Here is a 27,844-nt window from a genome sequence, read left to right on the forward strand (position 1 = left end):
ATCATCGCCTCTGCTCGACGGAGCTGTGCAGCGTCGTTCCTTGACAGCTTGGAGTGCTAACGGAGAGCTCTGGAAAATCATGAGGCTTGCCAGAGACTGAGAGGACACTGGATATGAAGAGGGGATTTAGAGAGAGGGGAGACAGAACTCCATCCAGCACTCCAACTCCTAATAATCACTTTATGTGCAAAGTGTGAGACGTGAAATCCCACCTCAGGTGGGTGTTTCCAGAGCTTTTAAGTCATATCATTTTCAACATGCAACAACCCTAAAACAGCGCATTTGCTCGCTATGAATAGCCTAGCTTAGCATGAAACTGGGAGCAGGGGTCCAAAAGTTTACACCTTTTATAAACATGTTGTGTTTTGTTTGTTGAATCCATATATGTTTAGAGGGAGTTATGTGCTGTGACTACTTTCAGTGATCATTGTGCTTGGACGGAGATCTGAATTAAAACATGTGTCTGTGGACTCAATCTGGCAACCTGTGCTGTACTGTAGATTGAGCAAAGGTCAGATGAATAAACTTTTATTCATCAAAACATTTTTTACCCTTTTCTGACCATTTATAGTCCACACAACTAATCTATCAATAGAGTAAATATTTAGCATATTAATCAACAGTGAATGATGATAGTTAATTGCAGCCCGAGAGCACAAATTGTCAACTATACTTCAATTCGTATAACAACCAAACAAGATACAACATAGCTTTTGATGAAGGTTAGCATCCTCTGTGGATCAAAGCTTTTATGCTAAGCTAGGCTAATCACCTCCTGGCTCCAGCTTCATACTTAACCGGCAGACATGAGTGTTACATAAATCCTCTAATCTAACTCTCTGAAAAAAAGTAAATAAGCTTTCCAGGAATGTTGAGCTGTTACTTTAACTCGCATTCTAAATACCCTGATATTGGACAATATAATGAGAATGACATTAACAAGAACATTTGATCTTATTGGGAATAACAAAAATCTTGATCAGCACTTTGCAACAACTGACCTTATCAGCACATCTGCCTGTAATAAAGCACTAATTAAAAGTCTCATTAGGACCTGGGAGTGAGCCAATTTACAGGTCATTACATACAGAGATTTATGACTTTGTTGGACCACGCAGACACTCTGTAATCATCGTGCTGGTAAATGTCAACTTATCACGGAGAAAAGCAAGGCGATTATCACTGTGAGGAATCAAACGTGGTCTTGGAGAGAAAAGAAACAAGTTCCTTTCAGCATAGACGTTTACAAGATCAAAAAAGCGTGTAGAAACAAGAACTGTGCAGAGGGAAAAACTTTCGACTGGGATAGTTCTGGCAGGCCTACTATGTGTTACAAAACAGATTCCACTAGCAGCGATGGTAAGACAAATATACAGTTTGTCAGCTGCTACAGAGGCCTACATGGAGTGATCCAGCTGTTAAAAATTGCTATTGCAGATGCTTTTTCATGCTTTTATCTGTAAAAAGACGACACCATTATCTCCATACACAGGAGAGCCTGGGATGGCAGCTGTTTGATTGACAGCTCATTTGAGGAGATATGAGCATTTATGTCCAACCGTCAGTGAGTGATCATGTAGACAAGTCACCCATTCTCTCCTCTCTCTCGAGTCTCTTACACGCCAGCGCAAAACTTGGAAATGATATAAGTTTATATAATTGTATGCATTTTTTTTTATTTAAAAGGGCACTTGTTTTTGACTATTTTTTTATCCATAAAGTTAGTGTCAATACTGAAATAAAGAACTATAATAAGTTTATGCCCCTGTTACTCTTAATCAGGGGGATTTTAAAGTCACAAAAAGTCATTTTTGTGACAGTCACCTGAATATTTCCTTAGAAAAATAAATGTTATTTGTTCATTTTCAGTGATATTTTTATTTAATTTGAACTTGTTTTCCAGCTAATTAACGACAAAATAAAAAGGCAGTTGCGGGTCATTTGCAGGCTTATTTTGCATTAAAAATGTAGGCAAAGATAAATAATTCAGTGTTTAAACTCATATAGATTAATGCCAGTAGCACTTAAAGGTCATCTGAAAAGTTGGGGAAAAATATCAGCTTATAACCTCTCAAAAGAGGCCAAAACCAGGCCTGTACTCCAAATAGCTCAGCAATTGCTTTGGATTTACTTTGGGCCAGACTGGGATAGGGGTTTTGGATACTTTTACATACATTTCCCGGAATAAGAAGTGGCGAGATGTTTGCCATTTCCACAAATATTAGAGTGGTTTTTTTTCTATTAAAAAAAGGTTTCTCATCTGTTATTTTTTCCTATTTTTCAGTTGTTCACCAAAGTTTCGTCAAAAATGCGAACACGTTGAGGTCAGAAGGTTTTGATTGACAGGGCATTATATCCAGGGCAGTTACAGCCACGATGCTGAACCCATCACTGTAACCCTCTAATGATGAGGAAGAAAAGTCTGGATCAATGAGACACATATGACTAACAGAGTGCTATGATCTGTACAGTCATACATCTACTCCTCTACTCATGGAAATTATTCTTGGATTTCCTTGAGAGGCTGCCAAGCCACGCCGCAGTCTCTGAAAATCAAACATTCATGGCACGGTACATATGAAAGTCTTTATAGGACCCTATAGTGTGCCTCATTCTTTGTCTCACCCACTCCTACTCTTCGTTCTCTCTGTCTTGTCATCCTCCGGGCTGTGTAAGCTCTGTGGTTTTGGCAAGCCGGTGCAGAGATCCCAGTAGTTCCTGTTGTGGGGAAAGTGACTATTACAACCCCACACTGCTAGAGTTCACAGAACTATTATCTTAATTATCATTTCACCAAATAGAGCAATGATACCCAGTGATGCGGCCGCCGTGGTTTTGAATGTCGGCTTGATATGCCTGATATGTTTCTATTTTGCAGTCTGCTTTTAATTTAGTCTATTCAAAGAACACCGTGGGTCACTTGAAGAGCGGCCACTGTGTGAAATTTATGAACCAACCGCTTTTATAAACTGATATCCAGGAAGACATCATGAAAAACATACTGTAAAAACAACTGCCTTTGAGCTGTAAAATGCCAGTTCTTTTTTTTTTTCTTCACTCAAGGCCAGACAAAGAGAATAATAAAGAACAGGAGAGTAATGAGCAGGAGAGAGCGGGAAGAGATGAGGCGTCCACTAGGCTCCAGAGCAGAGGAAGGACGGGGAAAAAGTGAAGTCAATAGCATTCGGCCAAGACAATGCTCGCATCCATCCTCGATCTCCATCCAGCCGCTCGTTCCTCTCAGCCACAGTGACTGTCTTAAATGACCGTGACTTAACCGATCTTTGGAGTGGTGAGCATTAGACACCGGCCTGTCTGCCATCGAGAGTCAGTATGCCGCCATGGGTGAAAGGTCACATCTGAGCATGGGGATGGGAAACCGCTGCAGCCAAAGCACAGGGGGGATAAAGGAAAGACCAATGCAGTGTGGTTATGTTTTCACTGGCAAAATGAAATTAGGAACAGTGGTTAGAGAGAGGAGGAAAAAAAGAGATGAGATTGAAAGTAGAGGTTTAGTCCTTGTGTATGTTCATGTTCCCTCTATGATTTTTGGCCTGCAATTGGAGCCAAATCACACTTAATTCTTTGGAGAGATCTGCCTTCCTGTTTAGATATAAATGCAAAAAACCTCAGAGTCTGTTTAATGGGGTTGCTCTGTGATTAGTTTAAAACGAGTGTCATGGGGTACAACACAGGAGCTTTGTGTGGAGTCAAATTAAGCTCAGTGGAATATACTGTAAACATTACAGAAACATCTGTACATTTTCGAAACTTGGATCGTGAGGAAAAAACACTGTAAATTAAAACCATAATGAAATCTAACAAGGAAAAAATAAACCCCGCGACCAAAGCTGCATGTAATCAGAGAGAGTGGGCTTCTTTTTATGTGTTTTTATTTTTATCTTTTCTCACTGCTGAGCCTGTTTTGATATGGGGGTCTACTTCATGTCCAAAGGCAGAGTGACTGACCGATCTCCCTAATAAATGAGTTCTGTGAGGACTGAAACAATGGTGACATATCTCTGCGCTCACTGATTTTACAAACCAACAGAACAGGCCTAAAGATGAAATGTGTAAGAATTAAGGTTTAAAACATTCAACAATGAACTTAATCAACACCATGTGAAGAAACAACAGTGTTGACGTTCTGTTAAAGACATCTGTGTCTGTTTGTCATTTATGTTTTTGTGTTGCAGAGCTATCATCTGAAGTTAGCATGCTAACCAGCTAGCACTGGCCTATCCTGTCTCATGCTGTAATACCACTTTGTACATAGACAGGCAATAGTCCTATTGGCAATTAGCTGATGGCAGCTATAGTCAGCAGCAGTTTGGTTACTCTGGTTAAATTCTTGAAGAATGAATTCGACTGGTGGCTGATTATTACATATTGCACCTTTAACTAGGTTTTCACAAATTTACTTCTGAAGAGGGGCTGCCAGCTCTGTAAAATAATCTGTGTTGTAACCTGAAGGACCGTGATGATAGCTAGGAAATGCTAACGTTAACTAACAGCATTACTTCAACAGTGAACATTGATTTTGAGTTTACATTATTATTATGAGGGTACAGTCCTCATATACCACCTATGTTTTATTGCTAGGAGTTAGCTAGTGTTAGCGTCCAGCTGGTGATTCTAAACACATCTGTACCTGATGTCTTCGAGAGTACTACATGTGGAAGAAAAGTACAGTACTGTAAAGTCTTTCGTGACTGCACAGGAAGCTGCATGTAATCTGATAAATTGCCTCAGGTGATGTCACTCAGTGACTAAGTTGCATTGTGGGCAATGTAGTGGGTGTGCTATTAAAATGAAGTAGAATATGTGGAATAAAAACAGATGCAGTAGCATTCCATAAGATCTGTAGCCAATGTGTGGTGGAGTTACCCTTTACAGGAATCATGTTCATGGATTTAGTGCTTTGCACTTATGTTCCTGTGACCCAATAACGGTGGCCTATGTTTCTTAAGGACAACTAAAAGATGCAGGGGAATACCACATTTTCCACACACTAGTTATTTAACATCAACACAAATCTAATGTCACGCTCACTACCCTCTCCACTTCCAAACTCTTCCACTCAATCGCACTACATTTAACAGCGCTCTCTTGCATACCTGTGGCAGCTGCAAGTCCCAGTGAAGCCACATTTCCTTCATTAAGATATATTTCACTGGAACAGAGTTCTGGGTGCAGCCTGTTTCGGTAAGACCCCGACAGACTCAACGTGGCTCATTTATCACCATTAAGGAAGCGCAGGGAGCCCGGGACAGGTGCTGAAACCTGCCTGCAGAAAATAACCTGTATTTTGACACAAAACACAATCACTATCAGTATTTTTGCAACGGGGCTGAAGTATTTACAGTGCTCGGAGGAACTAATAATGAAGTGGACAGCAGCGCCATAGCAGGGTAATCCCTCAGCCAGGTTCGTCCTGTTACAGGCCTATAAAAAAACTGTGGAAAATATTTCATATGTGAGTTTAAAGTAGTCGACATGACTTTATTTTAATTATCCTGTTGAAATTAAATTCCACAAATGTAATACTCTAAACATTATGAATGATGTGTAAACATTATTTAACCGAGGTCTTTACTGGAGTTGTTACCCGATCTTACCCTCAAATCCTGAGCAACCTGGTTTCCATTTAACCACTTAATTTAACTACATAATGGCTCCTCGGTGCCTTAATCGCTGCAGCTCAGGACGAGTTTCTCAGAAAACAAACCTCTGACTGACATTTGTTGCCAGGCGTCAAACTCAGATCCAACTGCAGAAACAATCAGTGCTGGCTTTTCAAGTCTCGACAATAGACAGGATTCAGAGGTGTGGTGCCGTTCAAGGAGGAGCAGACTGAAACGTATAATGCGGCGCGCTCATGTCACAACTTGCGTCTCGTCCTAATTCTCACTATTCAAGCTTGGAAAAGTAATTTCACTGTTTGTTCTGTTTTCTTTTAGTCAGTTAGACTTGTTGAAAAGTCTAAACTTGCTGTAATACTCTTGGCAGACAGTGTGTGTGTGTGTGCGTTTTTGTGTGTATGTGTGTGTGATGATATATGTGCATGCATGTCAGTGTTTTGTGTGTGCGGTGCCTTGGGGTTACCTCCTGGGCTGAATGTGAAGAATCCGCCCCCACTTTTTCAGTGAAGGTGCACCCAGTGCCCTTCTTTATGGCAAACCTCACCTGGCCCAGGTGTGCCTTCTCCCCCAGGGGGCCACCAGTGAACCTGAAGCATCGGGCCTGCTGGGGTGGCCCGGCCAGCCAGTCCTGCTTTATAAGCTCATCTCGCAGGCCTCTCTCCTCCTCCTGTCCAAGCAGCCATGTAATGAAGCCCTAATGAGCCTGTCACTCCAACTGTCACTTAATCTCACCTGAGAGACAAAGAGATTGATGGGGACAATCACGGGGGAGGAGGTGAGACCGGCTAGAAGTGACTGGAAATTAAATAAAAAGACACTCATCAGGGAAATGTAAGGAATAAGGTGAAGACAAAATGAGTTGAAACTGAAGGGCAAGCCAGAGAGAGGTTAGAGATGACGTCTGTAATAGCTTGATTATTACAAATGGATCACTTTTCAAATAGAACACATTTTACCATTTTCTAGGTTGACTATCCACTACATATGAATCTGGGTGAAGGATGTACTTCTTACTTGAGTAAAAGTACCAAAATTATAAGTTATCACTTACCGATTACAACAGAACAACCTGTATGTGTTACTTAAAGGTAGATGAATATATCAGTACCTAAAGTAATATATCTTAAAGTACTTGTTCTGCTGAAAATGAGCTCTGTGACTGACATTTTATCATATATGAGTACAATATTTGGATGCAAACTGTCATAGAGTGGAAGTGTAAAGTGTAAAGCATAAAGGTATCTTAACACTGTATTTGAGTACATTTACTTAGTTACATAATATCACTGGTTGATATTTATGATATAGTAGTTGATAGTTATTTAAACTCTTCAACTGTAACAGTAATTCAACTGTTGACAAACTATAAAATGCTTTATTACCATGTATCAATGTATCATTTATTCTCAGATGTAACTGATAATACTTGTAATAAATGTTAATAAATACTTTGTAGCTCATCTATAAACATCATACGGCTGCGGTTATGAAGTTGCGACTGATGTTTATAAACCTTCACAGCTGCTTACTAAATGGTTTATACAGCATTTCATTTTGTTAACAGTGAAATATCCATAAACTAAAGTTTAATTAACTATAAATGGAATGTTTATTAATGATAGTCATTATAAAGTTTGACCTCAGTTTTTAATGTTTATCTAATTTTAGAGATACATGTGAAATATTAAGAGTTTTAACCCTTTGAGCCTCAAAGAATAAATAAATAAATAAATAAATAGATTGAACCATGAATTAAACCATGACATGTAACAAAGAGCCCCAGTAGTTGCTTTTGCAGCCAGACTGTTGTTTATAAAGAGTTACAAGCCAAAAGGGTTGGGAACCACTGGTCTTACCTTTGCATTAATCTGACAAAAAACTACTACACATGTAAAATAAATGCTGTTGAGTAAAAAAAGTGCAATGTTTCCTCCTTAACTGTAGTGGAGTGGGAGTATCAGTGGCATAGAATGGAAATAATCAAGTGGGGGAAAAAAATGCACATAAGTAGCTGAGTAAATGTGCTCGGCTGCTTTTCACCGCTGCCAATGCGGATTAAGGAAGCTTGTGTGAGCTCCGGCTCTGCCACTGTGTGGAGCCAGGGAGCCATTTCCTGCCGACAATGAGAGAAAATGTTACAGAGAAGGAAGAAAGAGAGAGGAGGGGGAGCGGCATACAGTCGTCTGGCAAACCAGAGATTTCCTGATTAAAAGCATGTGCTAATCCCCCCCGATTCTCAAGCTATGACAGACGGACAGACTGCAGCAGACACAGAGACGCAGACTTGAACCCTGAAGTGAAGACCTCCAGGTACGAACACATACAAGTCACGCCTGCAGAGAGCTGTTTGGAAAAGATGTAGGTGGTGGTGGGGACATTTACAGTTCAGGTATCCACAATATTACATTCCAAACTCAGGATTTACAATAACAAGGTATGAAATGCAAGTAAATAAGAGACGGAAAAAGTTCAGACCTCTGAACACTGTTTACATTGAGGTTTCCAGAGAAGATCATGTCTTCCTGTTATGTAGGGTTAGTTAATGACAACAAACACAACTCTTTTGGAGTTAGAAAGAGGAAAGGTGGGTGTGTGTGCGTCCCGTGTAAGATCATCATTGGCCCATGACGTGAGGAACTGATGCGAGCCAGGGGAAAGCAAACAGAAGCAGAGAGCCGAGAGAGGCTCGGAGAACAGACAGCAGAGTTCGAACCCGGAGAGAAAATATACACCGCTCGGGCCTTCAAATAAAACAATAATATCTGTGAAAACACGAGAGCCGGGCTGCAAACTCAGCCCTGAAAATGACAACACGCAGAGACTCTTTTGTTCTCCAAGCGCTCGGCTACGACGCCAAGGCTTTGAAGCTGACGAATCCAGACAGAAAAAACAAATTGGGAGAGAGAAAAAAAATGACCATAATAAAATAATTTTATAGATCTTTATTTTTTTTTCTGTATTTAGACTTTGCGTGCATTTTCTGTTTCATTGTGATCTTTCAGCATGCGTTTGGTGTGGCCTGGCTTTGGAATATTAAATATTTATGCAATCCTTGGAACACATCGCTCCGTCTTTTCTCACTCGTGTGGGTTTCAAAAACACACATGCTGACTAGTTTACCTCTAGCAAAACATTTTCAAGGGAGGCTGGGGGGGGGGTGTGAGTGTAAAAATACATCAATCTCTGTATGTCAGCGCTGCCTTGGCACAATGGGGATTTCATATAGGAGATGTTGGCGGGTGTGTACCAGGGAGAAGTGGTCATGTCTGGTTCCAGCTTCTTATCTTGTGTTTATCTGGCCCCTCAGAAGCCGCCGCCAGCCGTCACGGAGACCTACAGTTCCCCTATCGAGTCTTATTTATGCTAGCTTTGATTAATAGTCCGTACATTTGCAATGAGACGTAGAAAAGGATGACTTGTTTGATTTGAAGAAAGAGCTTAATCTATTCCCTCCCCTCCTGTGACATTTCAGTTGTGCAGCCTGCATCTGCATAACAAGCCCGACCAGCTGTGTAGTGTACGGATCTTAAAACTCTTTAAACACTCGCGTCGCTGTTCATTTGTCAGAATTTACATGGGAACAGATTGGACATGCATTTCTGAAAGCTGCCTTCCAAAATGTGGGAGGATGTGTGTTTTTTCTTTTTCTTTTTTCCTAAACCTTGTTTTTTCCGCAAGTGGAGCAAAATGCTGCAGGTCTCTGGTTGTTTTTGAGAACACTGTAATTTTGAAATGTGTCTAAGGCATTAATGTGATGCATTTTCACTGCAATGGAAAGCGGTCACATCTGTTGCAAGAGCATAAAACACAACAAGTATATTCATATCTATTTATGTTTTTTTTTTTTTTTTTCCGCTTCCTTGCCCAGTGACGCTTAAAACCGAACCAGAAAGACATCTGCAAAAAGTGATTTTATTGGCATCGTGGAGCAAAGTGTGAAATCACAACAGCCCGTTTCAACAAGAGGCTGTCCTGTTCTGAACGCTTGCTCAATCCTTTATGTAAACTCCCAAATTCCCACAATTACATTGCACCGCCATACCTGAGCTCACCTCTCCTGGCATGAAATGTGCTGCGGTAAACAATCTGCTGCTTTTATCTTGCTTTGGGGTTGCTATAAATATTTTACAGATATACTGTGTTACTGCGGCTGTGAGCGAGTAACTACCAGGGGTGTACAGTAAAATTAATCGCCAGGTGGAGCTGACACTGTTGGGCGTACTGTGCTTCAACATGCCAGGTAAAGGCCTACAACACGCTCTTGCATACGGTAACTCTCAGCTATGGTTGGTGCTGTTGCTGCAGAGTCAGAGCAGCAGTGGCTGTGTGTGTGTGTGTGTGTGCGCATGTGTGTGTGTGTGTAACGCCAGGGCTCAAGTGGTCAGTGCAGCTGCACCCCCCCCAACTCATGGCTGCTTCACATTACAGTATTCCCTCATTCCCCATTGTGAAATTTGTTATCTATCATGTCACTGGCTGGATTCCATTAAAGCTCACACTGAACCTCCACCTCCATCTTTCCTTCCATCTGACGGGGGTGATGCAGGATGGTGACAGATGGGGTTTCTCCTCACGTATGCGGATCTGGACTGATGTTTATTTGTGCAGCAGCGGGCCCAGCGGGAGTCTACCCTTTGCCTGTTAGCGCCCTCTGTTTACAAGAGTAGCTGCACGTGTGCATCTATAACTGAGTGACCCGAATTCCGGACATGTGCAGGCATCCATCGCTGTGTTTCCTCTGTGTGTCATGTCTATCAACTGAAACTGATCAAGTACATTTAAGGGGCACCGTGTAGTTTGGGGAAGACATTGAAAATCAGAAATATATATATATTTTTCCATAACTGAATAAACAAGCTGTTCTCAGAGGGAAATAAGGACCCAGAACCCTGTTTGAAGCTAGAAAGGCGGCGGGGTCCGCCACATATAAACAAAGTAACAGTATGAACAGTTGTTCTTTAAGGTCAGTGTGTTTATTTAGTCATTAAACAATATATATATATATTTTTAATTTAGTTTGTTTAGGCATAAATGAAACTCTTTCTCTTCTGATTAAAAGTTCTTCCCTCGGACTACAAAGTGCACCTCTTAAAAGTGGGCAGCATAAAGCCCAGCCTTATCTGAGGAGCTCTGCAGAGTCAAACAGCAGGTATGTAGTAATGCACATTTATGATAACCCAAATGTGCACAAACCTTTTGGCCTCTGTGGGCCTGATAACAAGTTGGCGCCGCAGCAGAACTGATATCACATGACGGGGTGAGTGATTGTAAGAAACAGAAAGAGTCTGTCAAACGTATGAGCAGACAGATAACTCCGACTCTCCGCTAGACCTCCATCATTCACTCCGGCTCTTTATCAACCTCCCCCACCCTCGTCCCAGTTGCCTTCTTTTGCCGCCCTTTGCTCTCCTCCTCCAATTCCTTGCTGGAGGAGGCCACTCCTCCGGACCACAGCTCTATCCAGAGACCAGATTCAGGGTGATGGAGAGGGGTTATCAACCTACTCACCTCCCTCTTCTTCCCCTCCTCCAGAGAAAAAGGCCTGGGAAAATGAGCGAGGCTGCAGGGGAATGAGCTGTTACTCTGGTTCGAGTGGAGCTGTTAGCGTGATGGAGAACGGGCTGCTTCGCTGTCAAAGTGTTAGACTGAGACAGGGTCGAACGCTGAGATCAGTCAAGTGAGCGCCGCGTGAGAGGCTCTTTTACAGTGATGAATCGTGCTTGTTCAATATGGTATTAGTAGACTTTAACAGTAGCTTTAAAGCACATGCATCCATCTGATGACAGTTACATCTCTCAGAGCCGCGGTGACAAATGTTGGGATTATTGCATTTCAAGATAAAATAGTTTTTCACACAGATTCTGATGCAAGACTCTCCCCCGGGGGCACAAAAGGAAGACGGATAGCGAGTCGGAGAATGCAATCGACCTGAGAGAAAAAGTGAAATACTTCATCGCTAATAGTTTAAATCAACAGCATGAACCTCTCAGCTGAGGAAAAGATGCGAAGAACAATGTCTCAGTGTTTTGGAGCCTTAATTTCTGAGTAATTTGCTGTTTTTGTCAGATCGCTCAACACTTACAGGTCAGGGCTGTGTTCTGAAGAACCGAGAGAAGTCCAAGAACAACCAACTCCTCTCCTTGTTCTCACGCGCACACACACACACACACACACACACACACACACACACACACACACACAAAGGTCGCCCAGCTGTGAAAAGAAGCCAAAATACACTTAACTAATCTGCTTGATCTAGCAATTTATTGACGATGAAAATTTTCAAAAGGGTTGAAACTTGAGCCACATGCGTCTCCTAAACCATGGCCAATGCAATTTCCACTGGCAGGCAGGAGCAAGGGTGGGGGGTGTGTGTGTTTGTGGTGGGAAGGGGTCCGACCAGTGGATGGAGCTTTATTGGTTGCATTCGCCCCGGCATAAAAACTAATTCACCCTCGATGACAACCCACGGCGAAGGGGCCGAAAGACGAGATGCATTCTTTCTACCCCCTCCCTCATCTACCTACTTTATTAGCTGGCCTTTCTGTGACAGAGCCATTCATTCTCTGCCCTTTCTGTCTGACACACACTATGCACATGCCCTCTTTCTTTCCTCCTTCACATACACATACACACATCGACCAACCCAAACATGTTATATTACCGGCTGGGAATTTATATCGCCCTCAGAGTGAAAAAAAAAAGCAACTACGCTTCGGTCTCGATCGCTCATGAGCACAGGCTGCCCTTTATGGCTGCACAGTAGTGAGGCCCCTCATGCAAACCTGGGCCCAGAATACACTCAAAGCTGTGACACACACAGGGAATTATATCCCCAAACTCTTTATTTGTTTTTCCTGAATGAACAGAGAGGAGGATGAGTATTCTGAGCATGAAGACGGCAGGACATTTGTCTTGGTTAGGTAATCCATTCATCCCATCTGGAGCAATAAGTTATCGGAGTTCAAAGCTAAACGGCCTGTTGTTACTTAGCTCCACCTCCACCTCTCCTGATGGGACCATAACTCTTCCTGTATGTCTGAAAGATAAAAATAAAGAGATAACGTTGCAAGAATTTCACTTTCACCAACACCTTGTCTGGTCCATCTCTCCCAGGGTCGCCCTGAAGGCCAGGAATGTGACCCACCTCACATCTCCCAGGGCTCCAATGAGCCCCACATTGTGCCGAGGTTAGGTACCCGCAGGTCCAGCTGGGCTTTACTGGCAGTCCTGCCTCCAGCGGCTCTGCAGGCCTATCGTGTTACCCCGATTTTGGGTCAGCGAGGAGCCCTCCTGGTTCCACTTAGAGCCATTATTTCAGATTTATCACTGCCATGTTTGCCAGTTGCCATGTTTTCCCTCCATACGTCCCTCAGTGTAATTCATAGCATCTAATAATGCACAGACCATGAGCATTTTAAGGGACTGCTAGTTGGAGTTGTTCCCAGGCCGCAAGGATTAGGGGCTCTCTAGGGGCTGCTGGGCAGAGCGATGAAGTGTTGCCCGACGGAGAGTAGGACCAGTCCCAGTAGAGGAACATTACGGAGATATTGCGTGGCCCAAGGGTCTGCTCTGACAGCCGCCCACACCCTCCACCAAGCATGAGCAAGCCTCAGAGGATGGCACGATGGAAAAAGATGTGTCATGGATGAATTCCAAATCTTCGCAAATCTCTCGTGCCACTTTCCCCCCACACTGAAGCAGAACTTTATTACTGTGTCACTATTTCATCTGCTGTTCGTTTGCAAACAATGACCGATTGACAAATGTGAAGAACATACAGTCACAAGGCTGTCATGATACATTTAAACTGCTCGGGACACAGATGCAGAAAAAAATTCAGCACTCACTACGTCCATGCGACAGTAGGACTTTGCATCTAATCTCTCGGGGGGCCTCCAGGGGCCATTTAACTGTTGTGTTCTTATGCCGGAAGCTCTGTGGTGGCGGGGGTGCGGGGACAGGAGACTTGGACGGAGCATGAAGGGGAAGAAAGCCGGGATTCATCCTCCATTACCATAGTAGAATTACCATGCCGAACAAAGCAGGCATTAGTGCACCCACGGTGGCATTTGGAGAAGATCCATCTCTCTTTCCTCCGCTGGCCGGCCCTGGCCATTTAAAGAAAAAGAACATCTACCCTTTGTCTCTCCCCCCCCCATTTCATGAGCCTGGCCAGACTGCAACAAGGGGCTCAACAGACACACCGCACAGAGGCCAGCAGCAAGCTCGTCACACATACTCGGGCCCTGGCGTTCAGCAGGCAGCCTGACCTGCCCATCAGAAGGGATTACATCTACATAACTCCAGCAAAACACTGTCAGCACCCTGCCCCTCCCTCCCCCACCCACCCTTCCTTCCACTTCTTCTGTCATCCTGCTTCTCTCCTCATCACTTTAACCTTTCAATCCCTCCCTCCTGTCTGTCTCTCTTCCCCCTGTCACTTCTGTCTAGTCTGATGTAATACAGTTCCAGTGTGCCAGCATTCCTCCCAGATGTGTTGCATCAAATATCACTCCCGAAGTCCCCTCACCAAGATCAAGCAGGAGCGTCAGCGAAGGGTGACCTCCAAGTATTTATCATCGCGTCAGCTTGGCATGCTTGAGCACAGAGAGCTACGTGGGCAGAGGCTATAAGGAATAGCTGCCACGCTGATTCCCCCGATTAGGCAACATTGCAGCAGCGCCGGTGTCAGATCATCTCGGCGATAAAGGGGAACACGGCGCCGTCATGCACAAACACAGTAGAGCTGTTATGAAATGGACCTGCAACTTCTGGTCGGCGCTCTCACCGCATGACCCACTAACACACACCTCAGCCGGCGAGGAGCACGCAGCAGACACACTGGAATGTGACTCTTTTCAAAAGGGATCAGACAGATTCTGCGGCCTAGTTAGCATCCCGGTGGGGAACAAATGTTGACATGAGGTGAATTAAACAAGAGCTTTCTGAAAGGCATGAATCATTTTTTATTCATAAGGATGAAGTGAAATGACTCGTAGCGACTGAACTGCAGACTGGCTAACAAGCAGTCTGAATAGCATCATTATGTCATGACATTTTGTCATCATAATTAGTTGCTCTGACAGTACAAGAGATCCTGATTTCTAATACACATACAGTGTATGTGGAAACTGTGGGAACTTAGATCCTCAAACCCTGCAGGAGGAGCTGGGCTTCAGGAGGAAAATACTCACTTCTGGACACATCGCAGGTCTGTTCTCCAGACCTCTGCTGCCCCCTAGTGGAATCATGATAAAGATATTAGAGGTTTTGGCTCCTAAACTGAAGAACTCTCTTCCATTTTAGTTTTAAAAGCTCAAGACCCATGTGTATACGCTTGCCTTTGTGCAATTTCTCTAATTTCTTTTATGTCTACATGTATGTCAGTGCATCATTGCCTCCGCCAAAGAGGTTATGTCTTCACTTGTGTTGTTTTGTTTGTTGGTTGGTTTGTCAGCAGGATTACACTAAAACTACTGAACAGATTTCCAAGAAACATGAATGAGGGATGGGGTCTCAGCTCACAATAGACCCCATTAAAGGGATTTTTTGTTTCCATTGTGAGATATAGGGCACTATTGAACATTTTTGTTAATTTCTCAGGGAATAATGCATGGGTCATGACCATGATTTTCTACCTGATTCTTTCGTGTCATGAGCTGTCGCCTAAACTGTGTCACCTCTGTCCACATTTTTTACCTTCGAGCAGCTGTAAACAACCTTCCATTCATGTTGGACATCAGTGTCCATCAGTGCTTCACTCAAACATCCTTTTGTCATTCCTTTAGTGTGAGCGCACCGTGAACTCAAGACATGGTTAGAATTTGTGGAATACAACAGGGACACAGTTTGTGTCAGCTGAACACAGTCAAGGATTGCAGCCATAAAACAAAGCCCTGTACTGTAGACGTGACTATTCTGTGAATGATTGCCATCTCAACTTAACAGCGCAGCGGATGTTTTCCTTTAAAGACCACGGGAGAAAGACTGGGCCTGGACTCGGTTCTCTCTTGGCAACGTAGCACGTGCGTATCCCCAGAAGTAAAGGCCTGCACGGGCCGCAGCAAAACAGTCCACCGCTCCTGGGCCTCCAGCGTCCCCCATGGCCCTGCTCTCGTACACAGGCCCAGTGTGTCCGGTCTGACTACACAGGGAGGAAACACACATACTCTGCTTGACTAGAAACAAAAACACGCAGCTCCACGAGAGACCCGAACACAGCGGGATAGTCTCTGCGCGCTCACAGGAAAGAGGCCGGGGCAGTTAAACTAGGATCACTCTGTACATTCATATACGGCTTTGGATAAACGCACATACATGCGCATATACACGACCAACAATACAGGAAATGGGTCAGCTGCAGCACAGGTATCCTTTACATCCTCCACTGGCTCCCACTGTCCGCCAATGAAAGGGAATACCCTGGTCTGTGCAGCCCTGGGCCCGGCTGGCCGAGCGTACAGCGGCTTAGAAGAGGCCATTTCCTTCATAATCATCCCTGCCTTCCCCTGCTCTAATCTCCCAGAGGACAGTGGCAATTAGCCTGGGGAAAGCCTCGCTGGAGAAGGGGCATCTGTGGCATCTCTATTACATCACAAAAAAAAAACCCAGACACACACACACACACACACACACTTTGGAGGGCATAGCTTGGATTTTTGGGCTCCTCTGAGTCCGTGTGCGCACCGTTCGGTAAAGCATCGGTATTTACGAGGCCTCCTCTTTCCCCATCTCTCGTCACCTTCTTGTTTAGCTGCTTCACAGTCATTAATGGGATCTCTGCACTGCCTATTTGTTACTTACACATTAAAACGCACACAGTCTGGATGTGGTTTAAGCTTAGTCAACAACAGATGGGGAAGCGATCTTTCAGCCGTGCCTTTTTAACTTGTTGACACATCAGCCAGGATTTCCTTTTGTACGTGGAATTAATATCTCCTACTCCCTGTTTGGATACTTCACCCTGTACAGTAGGTGTGTCAGTCTGATGAAGTCTACACACCCCCACTGTCTATTAGTCTGTCTGTCTCTCTCTCTCTCTCTCTCACACACACACACACACACACACACACACACACACACACACACACACACACACACACACCTGCTCATTCTCTGAGGATTAGTAGTGTTGAATCATGTAAAAGCCTGTGCAGTAGTTCCCCGACCACACTGCAGTAACGGACAGAGGCAGCACCACGCTCCTGACACAATGCGCTCATTGATTCCTCTCTGCTTTTGTAAATAACAGCCCTGGCCGCAACATGCACACGTGGAAGCCACAAAAGAGCTGTTTTAGAGATAACAGGAGCCTTTTAAAAAGATTATCCTGTCCGCAGAGTCATTACAAGGGCTGGATAAGAGTTTGTCAACGTGTGGTAATGTTCCACAGATCCTGTCGTCCCCCCCCCCATACCGCCCCTGCCCAGCCCCTCGTGCCCCCGCTTTACTCCCTCTCGCTCATGCCTTTCTTAAATAGGAGCAGGGTGGTGTTGTGGCGAGGTGAGGCCATGGTCTGCTGAACACTGTGACATTCATCTAAATGGGATCAGATAAAGCTAGGGGCCTGAATACCTTCGACATAAACATTACCTTGGGCCCCCAGCGTGGGCGCCGGCACCACCGGGAAGCCAACCAGAGCCTGAAAACATCAGGGGGAACTCTGAGTTCAACCAATAGCGGAGGCTGAAAGGAGGGCGGGACATCATCTCGAACCAATCCGAGGAGCGGCTACATATCAGATGAGATCAGGCCTGTGGGTTCCTTCCACGCCAGGCGATACCCCCCAGATGTGGGCGAAGGGATGTGATGAGGGATGTGAGAGTGATTGTGTGAGAGAAACGGATATGACCTGTACACGTGTAGATCAGGTTCCCTGTGGAGTGGACTGGGAGTAAGAAACTGTTGAAAACAGTGTGGAGAAAGGTGAGAATTAGGGATGTGGAGAAGATTGACAGTTCGGCTGTAACGTCACCTTGCCACACAGAGTTCATTTTCGCTGTTTTTATAAGACAAAATAGGGCCAATAATGCATGGTCTCCAGTCGAAGTTGGCAGTCAGTATATGAGCACCCGACAGCGGGGATCATCTCTGCGGGCTGCTGCTACAGTCAGGATGATGAACGGGAGTGAAGATAAGTCCACTGTTTAATCCTGAAAGCTAAAAAGTAAGTTCTGAGCTCTCCTTCTGCGTTGAGCAGCTCCGGATCAGTGCAGAATCCGGTGTGACTCAGCTTTGTGTGGTACTCGAGATTGGTCTCGGTCTCAAAACCACTTTTTGAAGGTCTCGCCTCGGATTTGACCACATTTTCATTTTGTCTTGTTTCTGTCTCAGCCAAAGAGGCTTTTATTTCAACACCAGTCGAGACCATGACTGTAGGGATATCACTGTATGACAGAATTGTTTGATACCTTCTGTACTTAATGATGGTTTCTATTACACAAGACAAATGTCACCTAGAAAATCTAATGCATGCAAACAAATCTGGATTGTGTGAGGTGGATGGTAACAAATGGATCCTGAATTAAAGGGGATTAAATTAATTTCAGCTCCTTAGACTTTGTTTGTAGAACCTAAGGGATACACAGTTTTTGGGGCCACTACAAATGCCGATATTGGGGAGTAAACAATTGCGATATTGATATATTGATAAACACATTTTTTGCTAACAAACCCTCAAATGTGGTAATCTAACACTTAAGTCAGCAGACTTTATAGTTTAACACTAAACTATACACTCTAATATCAGTGCACTAAAACAGTAAACTACACTGACCATTTAAGAACTATAAATCACCCCTAAGCATCTATTTCTGCGCCATGTTCTGTAAATCCAAAAAGTTTCGTATTGGCCGATATCGGAAAACATATACACCAATACCCATGGATCTGTGATGGGCCAATATCAGCTGATAATACTGGAAAACCAATATATTGGTCAGGCTCTAACATAAATGGCAATAAAAGAGGTGAAAGAGGATTAATTTTCATTTGTCTTCTGTGGGTGTTTCATGCAAATGTCGTTCATGATCTTCCAGATCATATTTAGTAACTGTATAAATAGAGCTGTATAACATTCATTGATCAGGTAGCTAATTTGGTGATGATAACTTCCTGTGGCACACAGTGCATAGGGTCTGTTTTTAACTCAAGGCATATTCCAGACAGAAAAGGAGAGCATTTAAACGTATGCCTTATTTTCAACAAGGGTCAAAAGGACAAGAGTGAAACAGCAATTAGCGTACCTAGACAAATAATTATCCTCATAAATGCAGCAGCCACTCAACCCAAATATAACTCCACTACCTGAGGTGTGAGCTGCCTAAAGAATGCTCCAAGATGTCTGCGGAGAGTGTTGAGAAAACAATGGAAGGTGGGATAATTACAGAGAAAATGAGGGATGAACTCAGTGGCAACCCTCGAGGAGGAGGGGAAAAACAAACTGGGAAACATCTCGCACAAACGCAGAGTAACACACGGTGTTGTGTGTGCAGGCATGGACCTGCCCATCCTGGATAAAGCTATCTGTCAGCAACAGAGGAGAACATGCTCATGGGAACTAGATGACCTGCTGTACTCCACCACACAGACTGCGCAGCGCCGGCTCTTGACTGTGCCTGCTGAACATGGAGGTCTATTTTAGATAGCTACTTATACAGATGATTGAGAATGCGTAACAGAGAGACTACCGTGCACGATTGATTTGGAGCCGGCTGTTAATTCTCGCAGTATGTGGCGTGAAACAGTGAAGGCCAGTGATTTCCATCTGTTAAATGAACATAAGTGCTCCTCACAGCTTTGGATCCAAGCACACTTAATCTTGTGTTTCTGACACTACTTTGAATCTTATTTCAGAGGGGGGTGGGAGGGTAGGGGGGGGGGGGTACTGCGAGGTGAAAGCCAAGCAGCAGATGGAAACAGGGCTTCCAGGAAATTAGTGGAGGTGGGGTGCAGCGAGAACATGAGCTGGCACTGTGTCTGCCCGTTTTCTCTAGGCGGAAGAAAGGCAGGGATAGACAGGAAAAAGAGGGATAAAGAACATATAAGGTGAAAAAGGGAAGTGACAAGCGAGGACGGCTGGGTGGGAGTTGTTATCAGACCCATTTGGCTAGCTGGGTGGCAGCCCCGAAGTATAAGCTGTGGGACAGAATAGAAATCCTGCAGCAAGGCCGTGCATACTGATGACCTGGCTGTAACGGCTGGATCGGCTCTCCGGCAGTTATTCATTAAGCCATTAAAGGAACACAATCAGGTCATTTGTGTGGCCTTCTGTTTCAGACTGTTTTTCTTCTCTTTGTGCTCTGCTTTCTTGCAGGAGAGAGAGAAGAAACAGAATACATGTCAATGAATAAATCTGAGGCGAAGAAAGGAGTGAAAACGGTTAAACCTGGGCAGTGAGCTGAAGCCAGCTGTTGGCCTTCCTTCTGAGCAGAAAAGAAGTAATTAATTGCGGAAGCGACTCAAGCAGGAACTAATTTGCTTTTTAAGACAGTTTGATAAATGAATGAACATTCAAATTCAATTTACCTGGGTTGAAATTAAAGGAGGATAATTGCAAAGAGCACTTGATAAAACAGGTCTTTCTGCATAGTGCCACAGTCACTTAATGAGGGGTGAGAGCGCCCTCTTGTGTCAACATCGTTAGACAGGAAAAAACACACTGAAAGGTAATAAAGTCAATAACATTGATTTTATTGCCATCCATATATACATATAACTTTTTTTTCCACTTGTCATATTTATATAGCTTAAAGCATTAGGATCACTGTGTAAACAATGAACAGGAGAACAATGAAAAGAGGCTAAACTTAGTTTAGTTGAACTAAGTACAGAAAAGAAAAGCAGCAAGTGTTATTCAAATTAGTGCCTAATCATAAAGAGGCAGTACAGTACATGTTGTTTCCACAATACTGCAGGACACGATTGGAGGAGGACACACAGCATTAAGTAAACTACAGCTGATTATCTGCTGGGTTGTGTGACTCCATGCTGGCTGTCTACGACACCCTACAGTATGTCAGTGGAGTGGTGTGAAATGGATCTATAGGAACAACATCTAGCCCCCTAAAATAGGCCTGGGTTGCCATAGTGACACTGCCTTGTGGGGGGGGGGGGCGCGCGAGTTGAACTGTAAAAACAGAACAGCACTGACGTGTTTATGAAACACAATGACACACTAGAAGGGTCCTGTGGAGGGAGTCACCGTCACTAACACGCCACAGTGCAATTCAACACACAATCACGTCTTTGCATTGTCACACGGGTGATTTCAACGATCGGTAGATATTTACAGTGTAAAGATCAGGCAAAAGCAGAGCAGAGGAGAGACGGCGGCAAGTACAAATCATTTCCTTAACTGCGCGCCGGGCCTTGTGATTGTGATCAGCAAGAGTGGGAGCAGCACAGATTACTGTTTGTGTGTGAATGATCCATCATGAATTACAACACATTTTGACAGCTCTCCTTGTAACACACACTCAAACTTACACACACACACACCAGAGAACAACCTCATTATACAAACATCAGAGAGCACAGAGAGCAAAGTATCCTCTCAAGTCTTCGTAAAAATAGAAAATTAAAAATTCCAAATTGGATTAGTAGAACGGATTAATGAACAACCAGCATCCATTTAACTGCACTGAACTCTACACGCGCTAATTAAATGGCATCACTCATGTGGCGGCGGTCAGATTCCTCTCCCGTCTCTGTGTGCAGGGAGATAATATACTAATAAGCGTCTAATAAGTGCAGGGTGGCCAGGCTTACTAATTTTACTGCCATCCAACTGTTACAGCTGCAGGGGCGTGTGCAGCAGCAGGCTTTGGTCAGTCACTTATACAGCACCACCTGCTATGGATCAAACATCCAGCCTGCCGAGAGCCTGTCTGGAGCTGTGCTGTGTCTCAGGAATCGAGAGTTATCATCCAAATAATGTGGTTTTCGGTTCAATCGAGAGTGCAAATAAACTTAATTCGGAATTCAGTCATGGAGTAGTAAATTAAATAAGGAATGTTTTATCTCAATTCATTCTGCCGTGGATAATCTAAGAGGCAATTTAAACCTGTAGAGCTACAACAGTGCGTTGACGTTATTAATACAGGCAAACAAAATAAAGCTGAACAAGCAACCATGTAAAAAAAAGAAAATCAAACGAGCTGAATTAATTAACCAAAAGAAAACATAGACCGATACCAACATGTGCATTACTTCACAAGTGTGTTTCTTTTGGGGCTGTAACATGCATACACATATGCACACAAACACACACTGGTCATACCAAACATTACAATATGTCATTACAGCCACAGACAAAGGTGACTGCAGTGATAGACTTCACATGTAGGAAACTCCTCATATCTCCCCTCTTCTCATGATGTGGAGATGATCATCATTCCCCTCGAGAGTTCATTTTGCAATGGTTACAGAAGCTGGACTTTAATGGACGACCAAATACTGGGGTCTCTGCTCTCTTCCAAACCTTCCCCCCTCCGGGGTCACTCAGTGCTCTCCTGGCCCAGCTCAACATCCTCGTTGCCAAGAACGGCTTCTGGCATGCCTCCCTCTCCCTGGAAGAGCTCCTCCATCAGCTGCTCCCCAGCGCTGCCGGCCCGAGATGCCCACAGAGCAGCGCCCTCCCTCAGGCCCAGAGAGCGTAGCAGCCGCGCGTACTCCAAAAACGCAGCCTCGATGAGTTTATGTGCAGCCGCAGGTCAAGGAGAACATCGGGACATTTTATGACGACGCAGCCAGTCGATGACAGGTGTCATCACTCCAAATCATGCTTTAATTGAATCCCCCACTATTCAGCTTTGACAGCAGATTATTGCATCCTAGCAATTAAAATGTACAACACATAATCATTTTAATTAAAGGAGAAACCTGAATAGGTGAATCACAGCACATAATGAATGCAGATGCTTTTAAACAGGGCACAAGTGGCTGCAGAGTGATGAAAGGTGATGGTTACAGTCACCAGATGAGACACTGAGCTCTAGTTTCCGGCTGGCTCAATGTCAGCAGACCTATACCTTCAGTTGCAGTTCAACTTGATTATCTTTTTTGCTTGTGTGTTATTTTCCTGGTTGATAATGGGCCTGCTTGCACGGCGATAAGAAGAGTGGCACAGCTGAGGATGTCTTTATGGATTAGGAGGAGCGTTTACATCTTTGTGCATTCATACGTTCTCACACTACTTGCGTTTCCCTGCTCAGACCAGATCAGACTTTTAATGCTTTAATGCTCAGAAAAAGGTATATTTAAATTAACACCCCTAACAAACAAAAGGAGATCATAGGCTAGTGTGAAAAGGACATTATTGTACTCCTCTTGAAAGAAGTTTTTCAAATTTACTCATTTGTCACTTCTGAAAAATAAACAAGTGAAAGGGGATGACTTCTGTTTAGTGCACTTTAGTGATAAGAATGCCGGCTGTGGGGAGCCTGATCATTCGGCTCAGCTCAGTCAGAGCCGGCACTGTTGGCTCCGAAAGGGCTCTTCATTCAGTATCACTTCCCAGCTTTTATAATTCAGTAAAAAACTTTCATTCTTTGCACTTTGTATTAAAGAAATGGACGCAGCCATGGAAAAGTCAAAATATTATTTTTCTCTTTAAACAATTCTTTAAAATTTTTAATACAAATATAACTGATTTTTATATTTAGTTGGCCAAATCGAATGACCCTTTAAACAGTACTGGCACAAACTACAGGTATACTGTTTGTATTCTACAGTATGTGGGAGGGTGATTGTTTGTTGCTGCTGCTTTTTTAATCATAGGCATTGCTCAAAATGTTCATCGTCCAGTTGCAGTAATAAAAGGTAAGCGCGACTTTTTCTAGCTGCAATATCAATATTTACAATATTAATGAGGCAATACCCCCAAAACATTGTTGAAGCTAGAAAGATGGCAGGTTCCATCAAATACAAACACAGTCAGGCACTATGAAACTGTGTTGTCCTTTAAGGTCAGTTTGTATATTTAGTTTATTCAGGCATAAAAAAATTATTGATGAAGACCCTTCTCTTCTGATTAAAAATTTCTTCCACCAAACTACATATTAAGATACATTGAAAATGCTACTCATCCTGTTTCCTACTATTCATGTTCTCTCTGTTCACCGGTCTACTGCCTCGGGGCTAGACCTGTACCTTTGCAGCATTACTGACACAACTTCAGAAGTCACTGTCTCACCTTGCTAGGCTCTTGTTACTGAGAGAAACATGATGTTTTTGGGACGTATTTAACAAATATGTCATCGGATCACCCATAGACTGGGATCATTCTGTTATTCAGTTAAATTAATTTAAAAGGAAAAAGAAAGAAAAAGAAGTCATTGGTTCTTAAACGGTGGCCAGCTCACAGAGTCAACCCTTTCAACAACATAACAACACTTGGTGAAATGTTGTTTTAGGGTGAATCTTCTTTTCTTTTCTTTTGTCTTTTTGTCGTTATTGTTACATGTAAGGTTGCACAACGCTGGCTATGTGATATAGAAACACATTTTCTTTACAAATCTGGATCATAGAACGGATCCAGTAGACATAAAGTAAATTTTTCACCCATTTTAACAAGATAATCTCAGCTTTATCACAGTAACAGCAAGACACTGTGTCCTATCCTTTAAGAAGGATCTGACAAACTGTGGTGATACAGAACAGACTGACCAACAGATATTCAATCCAGATATGTCTACCTTTTGTTCCAAATATCTTTAGTCAGGTGTGATAAAAAGTGTTTTCAAGGTCTTGGTTGTACAAGAGTCTGCAGCATGACTGTGCTCTGTGACACAGTGTGATACTGGCTATTGGGAACATCTGAAATGTAGCACGATGTGCTCCGCGGAGCATCTGAATTGACCTTGATTGAGAAAAAGCTCTCCGCTATCCAGTGCACGTCTGTACAAGAGCTGGACAGAGCTAGTGGCGCAGCTAACTCTGGTTATAAATGGCCCTTAGAGAGTGGTAATGGGCTTTCAAAAAGGATATTGGAAGTGTCGTTGGCCTCCATCACCCCATACTTCAGACAGGCTTCGATGAAGAGGGCGGCGCGATCAAACTGCCTCATACTGCCCAGGAGACAGGAAGAGAAAGACACAGGCAGAAGGAGTTGGTGAGAGCAATTGTCAGAAACCAGCATCGTCTCTGCCCTGATGTCTGTGATCCCAAAGCATACATCAGCCCTGTCGTACTGATGCCACTCTAATTCTCAGAGAGAGCTTTTGTCACCCTTAGGTATCTCAGAACATGAGCCGTCAAGAAGCAAGAGAATTGGACAAAGGCAGATCGATGCTGAAGTAGGATTTGGGGTCAGACTATACCATGCTCTGTAAAATGTCCTTCAGTGGGAGAAAAGGAACAAACTGAGAAAGACTTGAGAGTTTATGAGTGTGGATGAAAGCAGAGTGGAGTAAAGGATGTGACTGTCAAGATGAAAGTGATGCACGGGGTGAACACATTTGAAAAAAAATTGAATTTGAAAGAGTTGGATGGAAACACAAGTCACAAGACAAGTGAAGTACAGAGTTTGTGTCATTCTAAAACTTTAAGACCTCAGTCTAACACTCCCTCATAGCACCATCAGCCCTGGTTCTTACCCGTGGAGCATCTCTCCTACTTTGTAAAAGCAGCCCAGGGAAAGCAGCACCAGAATGGCTTTGGACTTGTGGTTGACCTGCGGGGAGCACAGGTGCTCTGCCCAGCGCTTCAGCACATCTGAGCTCTCTGCTGGGCTCAGACGCACCTGAAATCACACACATCATTTACAAGATTTTTTTAGAAAAGGAAAGTACCAGCTGAAATGAAAGCACAAATCCAAGGACAACTTTTGAATCTCTCAAAGAATGAGGCTTAACATTTGTTTTTCTTGTTGTCGTGACAAGGGATCATAGGAACCTGTATTTCCACATTGACTTTGTGGAAAACCATTAACAGTTACATCAAACAACTTTAATAATGTGCTTTGACCCAATGTAAATCTGTTTTTAAGATTTTTTAAGAATAATTAACCTTTTTTTACCAATTAAGGCATACATGTGCAGCCATGTTTGACAGTTTTCACAGCACATTTTGTGCTTCCACCTCAAAACAGAAACCTTTCTGAGGGGCTTCTTTTTAACAGTAGTTCATCATAAACAGGTTAAAAACATAGTTGCGAGGAAGTAAAAAAAAAAAGTATGGATGTATTTTTTTTACTGCATTCTGTTGTCAGCTTAGTGCCTCTTTAACACACATACTGACTGCAGTTTGTCAATGTGTGATGTCATCAAAGTGTAAAATAATAAACAAGCCTAAACTACGAAAAGACAAATCTCCCAGAAAGCAGAACAGCTGGTTAATCAAACTGGAAGGAAATCTGTTCAGTGTCTGCATGTTGTAATAAAATATTGTTAATTGACCCATTGGCAATATGTTTAATTCCTGTATTTATATTTAGTCCCAAACCTAATTATAATTGAACAGAAGTAGCCAATTTTCTGAAGATTGTCTCATTTGCTTAAGAAGGTCTAATAGACTCATCAGTATTAAATCCAATAACTTTCATAACCAGTTAAAAGTTCTTTGTAGTGTGAATAATCTATGCAAATACATTTTTATAATCTTCTTACAATTACTATAAAAACTCAAGCATACACATATACAGTGTGTACACTCTTAACACCCAGCTACGACTCACAGGCCCAAACATTACACGGTATCTGATGTTTCCTGTTGAAGGATGGCGTCATGCTGAGTTACCTTAGCCAGCCAGGCAGCACGGTTCCACTCCCCGTAGGTCTGCAAGTAGCGGCAAGCATCCGCTGCCTTGTCAATCAAACACAGCAGCTGTACTCCCTCTGACAGATGGAAAAAGGGGAGAATTTATACAAAGATGTGAGAATGAGACATTATTGCCTGTTACTACCCAAGGTGGATGACTGCCCGGACATCAGTGTGATGATCTCTTAATACACTAAATCTGCTGGCAGGAGCCACACTCATTGCACAATATGCGGATCCAGGCCCATCCAAAATCATATTTCAAATAATTTCCGGAATAAAAAACGATTTAATGAGGAACTTTGAAAGGTATCTAGTTCATTTAAAGGCCTAAAGAATAGATGGAACAATTCAAAGAGATTCGAACAATTCAAAGAGCTGTTTTAGCTTTCTAAGGCTGCAGACACCCACGTAATGAGTGAGGCGGGCACTGATCACAAATATGAGACACTTTCGGGCATACAGTAACACTACCTGCTAGCTTGCCATTGGCGATCATGTTAGTGGCCACTAGTTTGATGGTGGACTGTGATGGTCCTGAGGAGGTGATGGTGGTCACTAAGCAAGCCTTGAGTGAATCACAGTAGTAGCTGGAGTTGTCTGCACTCGTCTCCAACAGTAACTGTACTGCCCGATCCGTCTGAGAGCAACAACAAAGAGAGAGAGTGAAAAGGTAATGAACGAGATGGAAGAGAGAGCCGAGGCGTTAGCAGCTCAGGCAGGTAACCGCTCACTCCCTGTGTGAGCTGTACAAGGCAGAATAACGAGGGGAAATTATGTTTATTATGATGCTTTTCATCTGGTGTGGTTGAAGGCTCATGCTGGGGCCAGCTCAGGCTGTTGGAGGAGCACTCCTTGAAACAAACAGCCTGCTGATTGCAGCCTGTGATTAGAGGGTGAGGTGACACTGAAAAGGGAGAGGTGACTCCAATCTCCACGGGCTGAGACGCTAGGGAGGACCGAGGCAGCACTTATCGTCCATCTTGCTTCATTAGGCTGCAAAGCAACAATATGACCAATTTACCATGACAACAATGTGCACGTATGCACAGCTAAAGCATGTGAGGGTGTTGCCATGTGTTTGTAAGGGAGAGGAGGGTAGAATACTGTTTACTTTGAAAGATGCAAGAAAGAAAGAAGCAAGGTTTGTGTCACATAAATACAATAGTTCATCCATTTATGCGTGTAGGAAGATTATTTTACATTATGCTAACAACTGTGATGTCACCCACAAAAGACAGAAACGTGTAGCCTCCAAACAGACATCATTGTGTGAGCAGTGTGGGTCATGTAATACCGACCTGACCCAGCAGGAGGAGTTGGTCAGCACACTTCTTTGTGTGTTCATAACTGGAGCGTTTCACCTCCTGCAGGTGGACCCGATCCAACTGGAACTTCTGTTGAGCGGCAAAGGTGGATCCACAAGTGAGTTTTATTTTCAC

At 43.5% G+C, this 27,844-nt stretch overlaps 1 protein-coding gene across 1 annotated transcript in view; it reads right to left on the bottom strand.

Annotated features, from left to right (window-relative positions):
- Positions 1 to 20,315: 20,315 nt before the first annotated feature.
- wdr11 (WD repeat domain 11) overlaps positions 20,316 to 27,844 on the bottom strand; it is a 63,216-nt gene continuing 55,687 nt past the window's right edge. The window contains exons 24-29 of the mRNA XM_030441787.1: positions 27,704 to 27,799; positions 26,877 to 27,042; positions 26,382 to 26,479; positions 25,241 to 25,386; positions 24,633 to 24,712; positions 20,316 to 22,344 (exon numbers count right to left, since the gene is read on the bottom strand). Coding sequence (XP_030297647.1) covers positions 22,142 to 22,344; positions 24,633 to 24,712; positions 25,241 to 25,386; positions 26,382 to 26,479; positions 26,877 to 27,042; positions 27,704 to 27,799 — 789 coding nt within the window. The 3' untranslated portion in view covers positions 20,316 to 22,141. The remainder of the gene's footprint in view (positions 22,345 to 24,632; positions 24,713 to 25,240; positions 25,387 to 26,381; positions 26,480 to 26,876; positions 27,043 to 27,703; positions 27,800 to 27,844) is intronic.

The sequence above is a fragment of the Sparus aurata genome, chromosome 15 (genome assembly GCF_900880675.1).
Source record: "Sparus aurata chromosome 15, fSpaAur1.1, whole genome shotgun sequence".
Classification (NCBI taxonomy): Eukaryota; Metazoa; Chordata; class Actinopteri; order Spariformes; family Sparidae; genus Sparus; species Sparus aurata.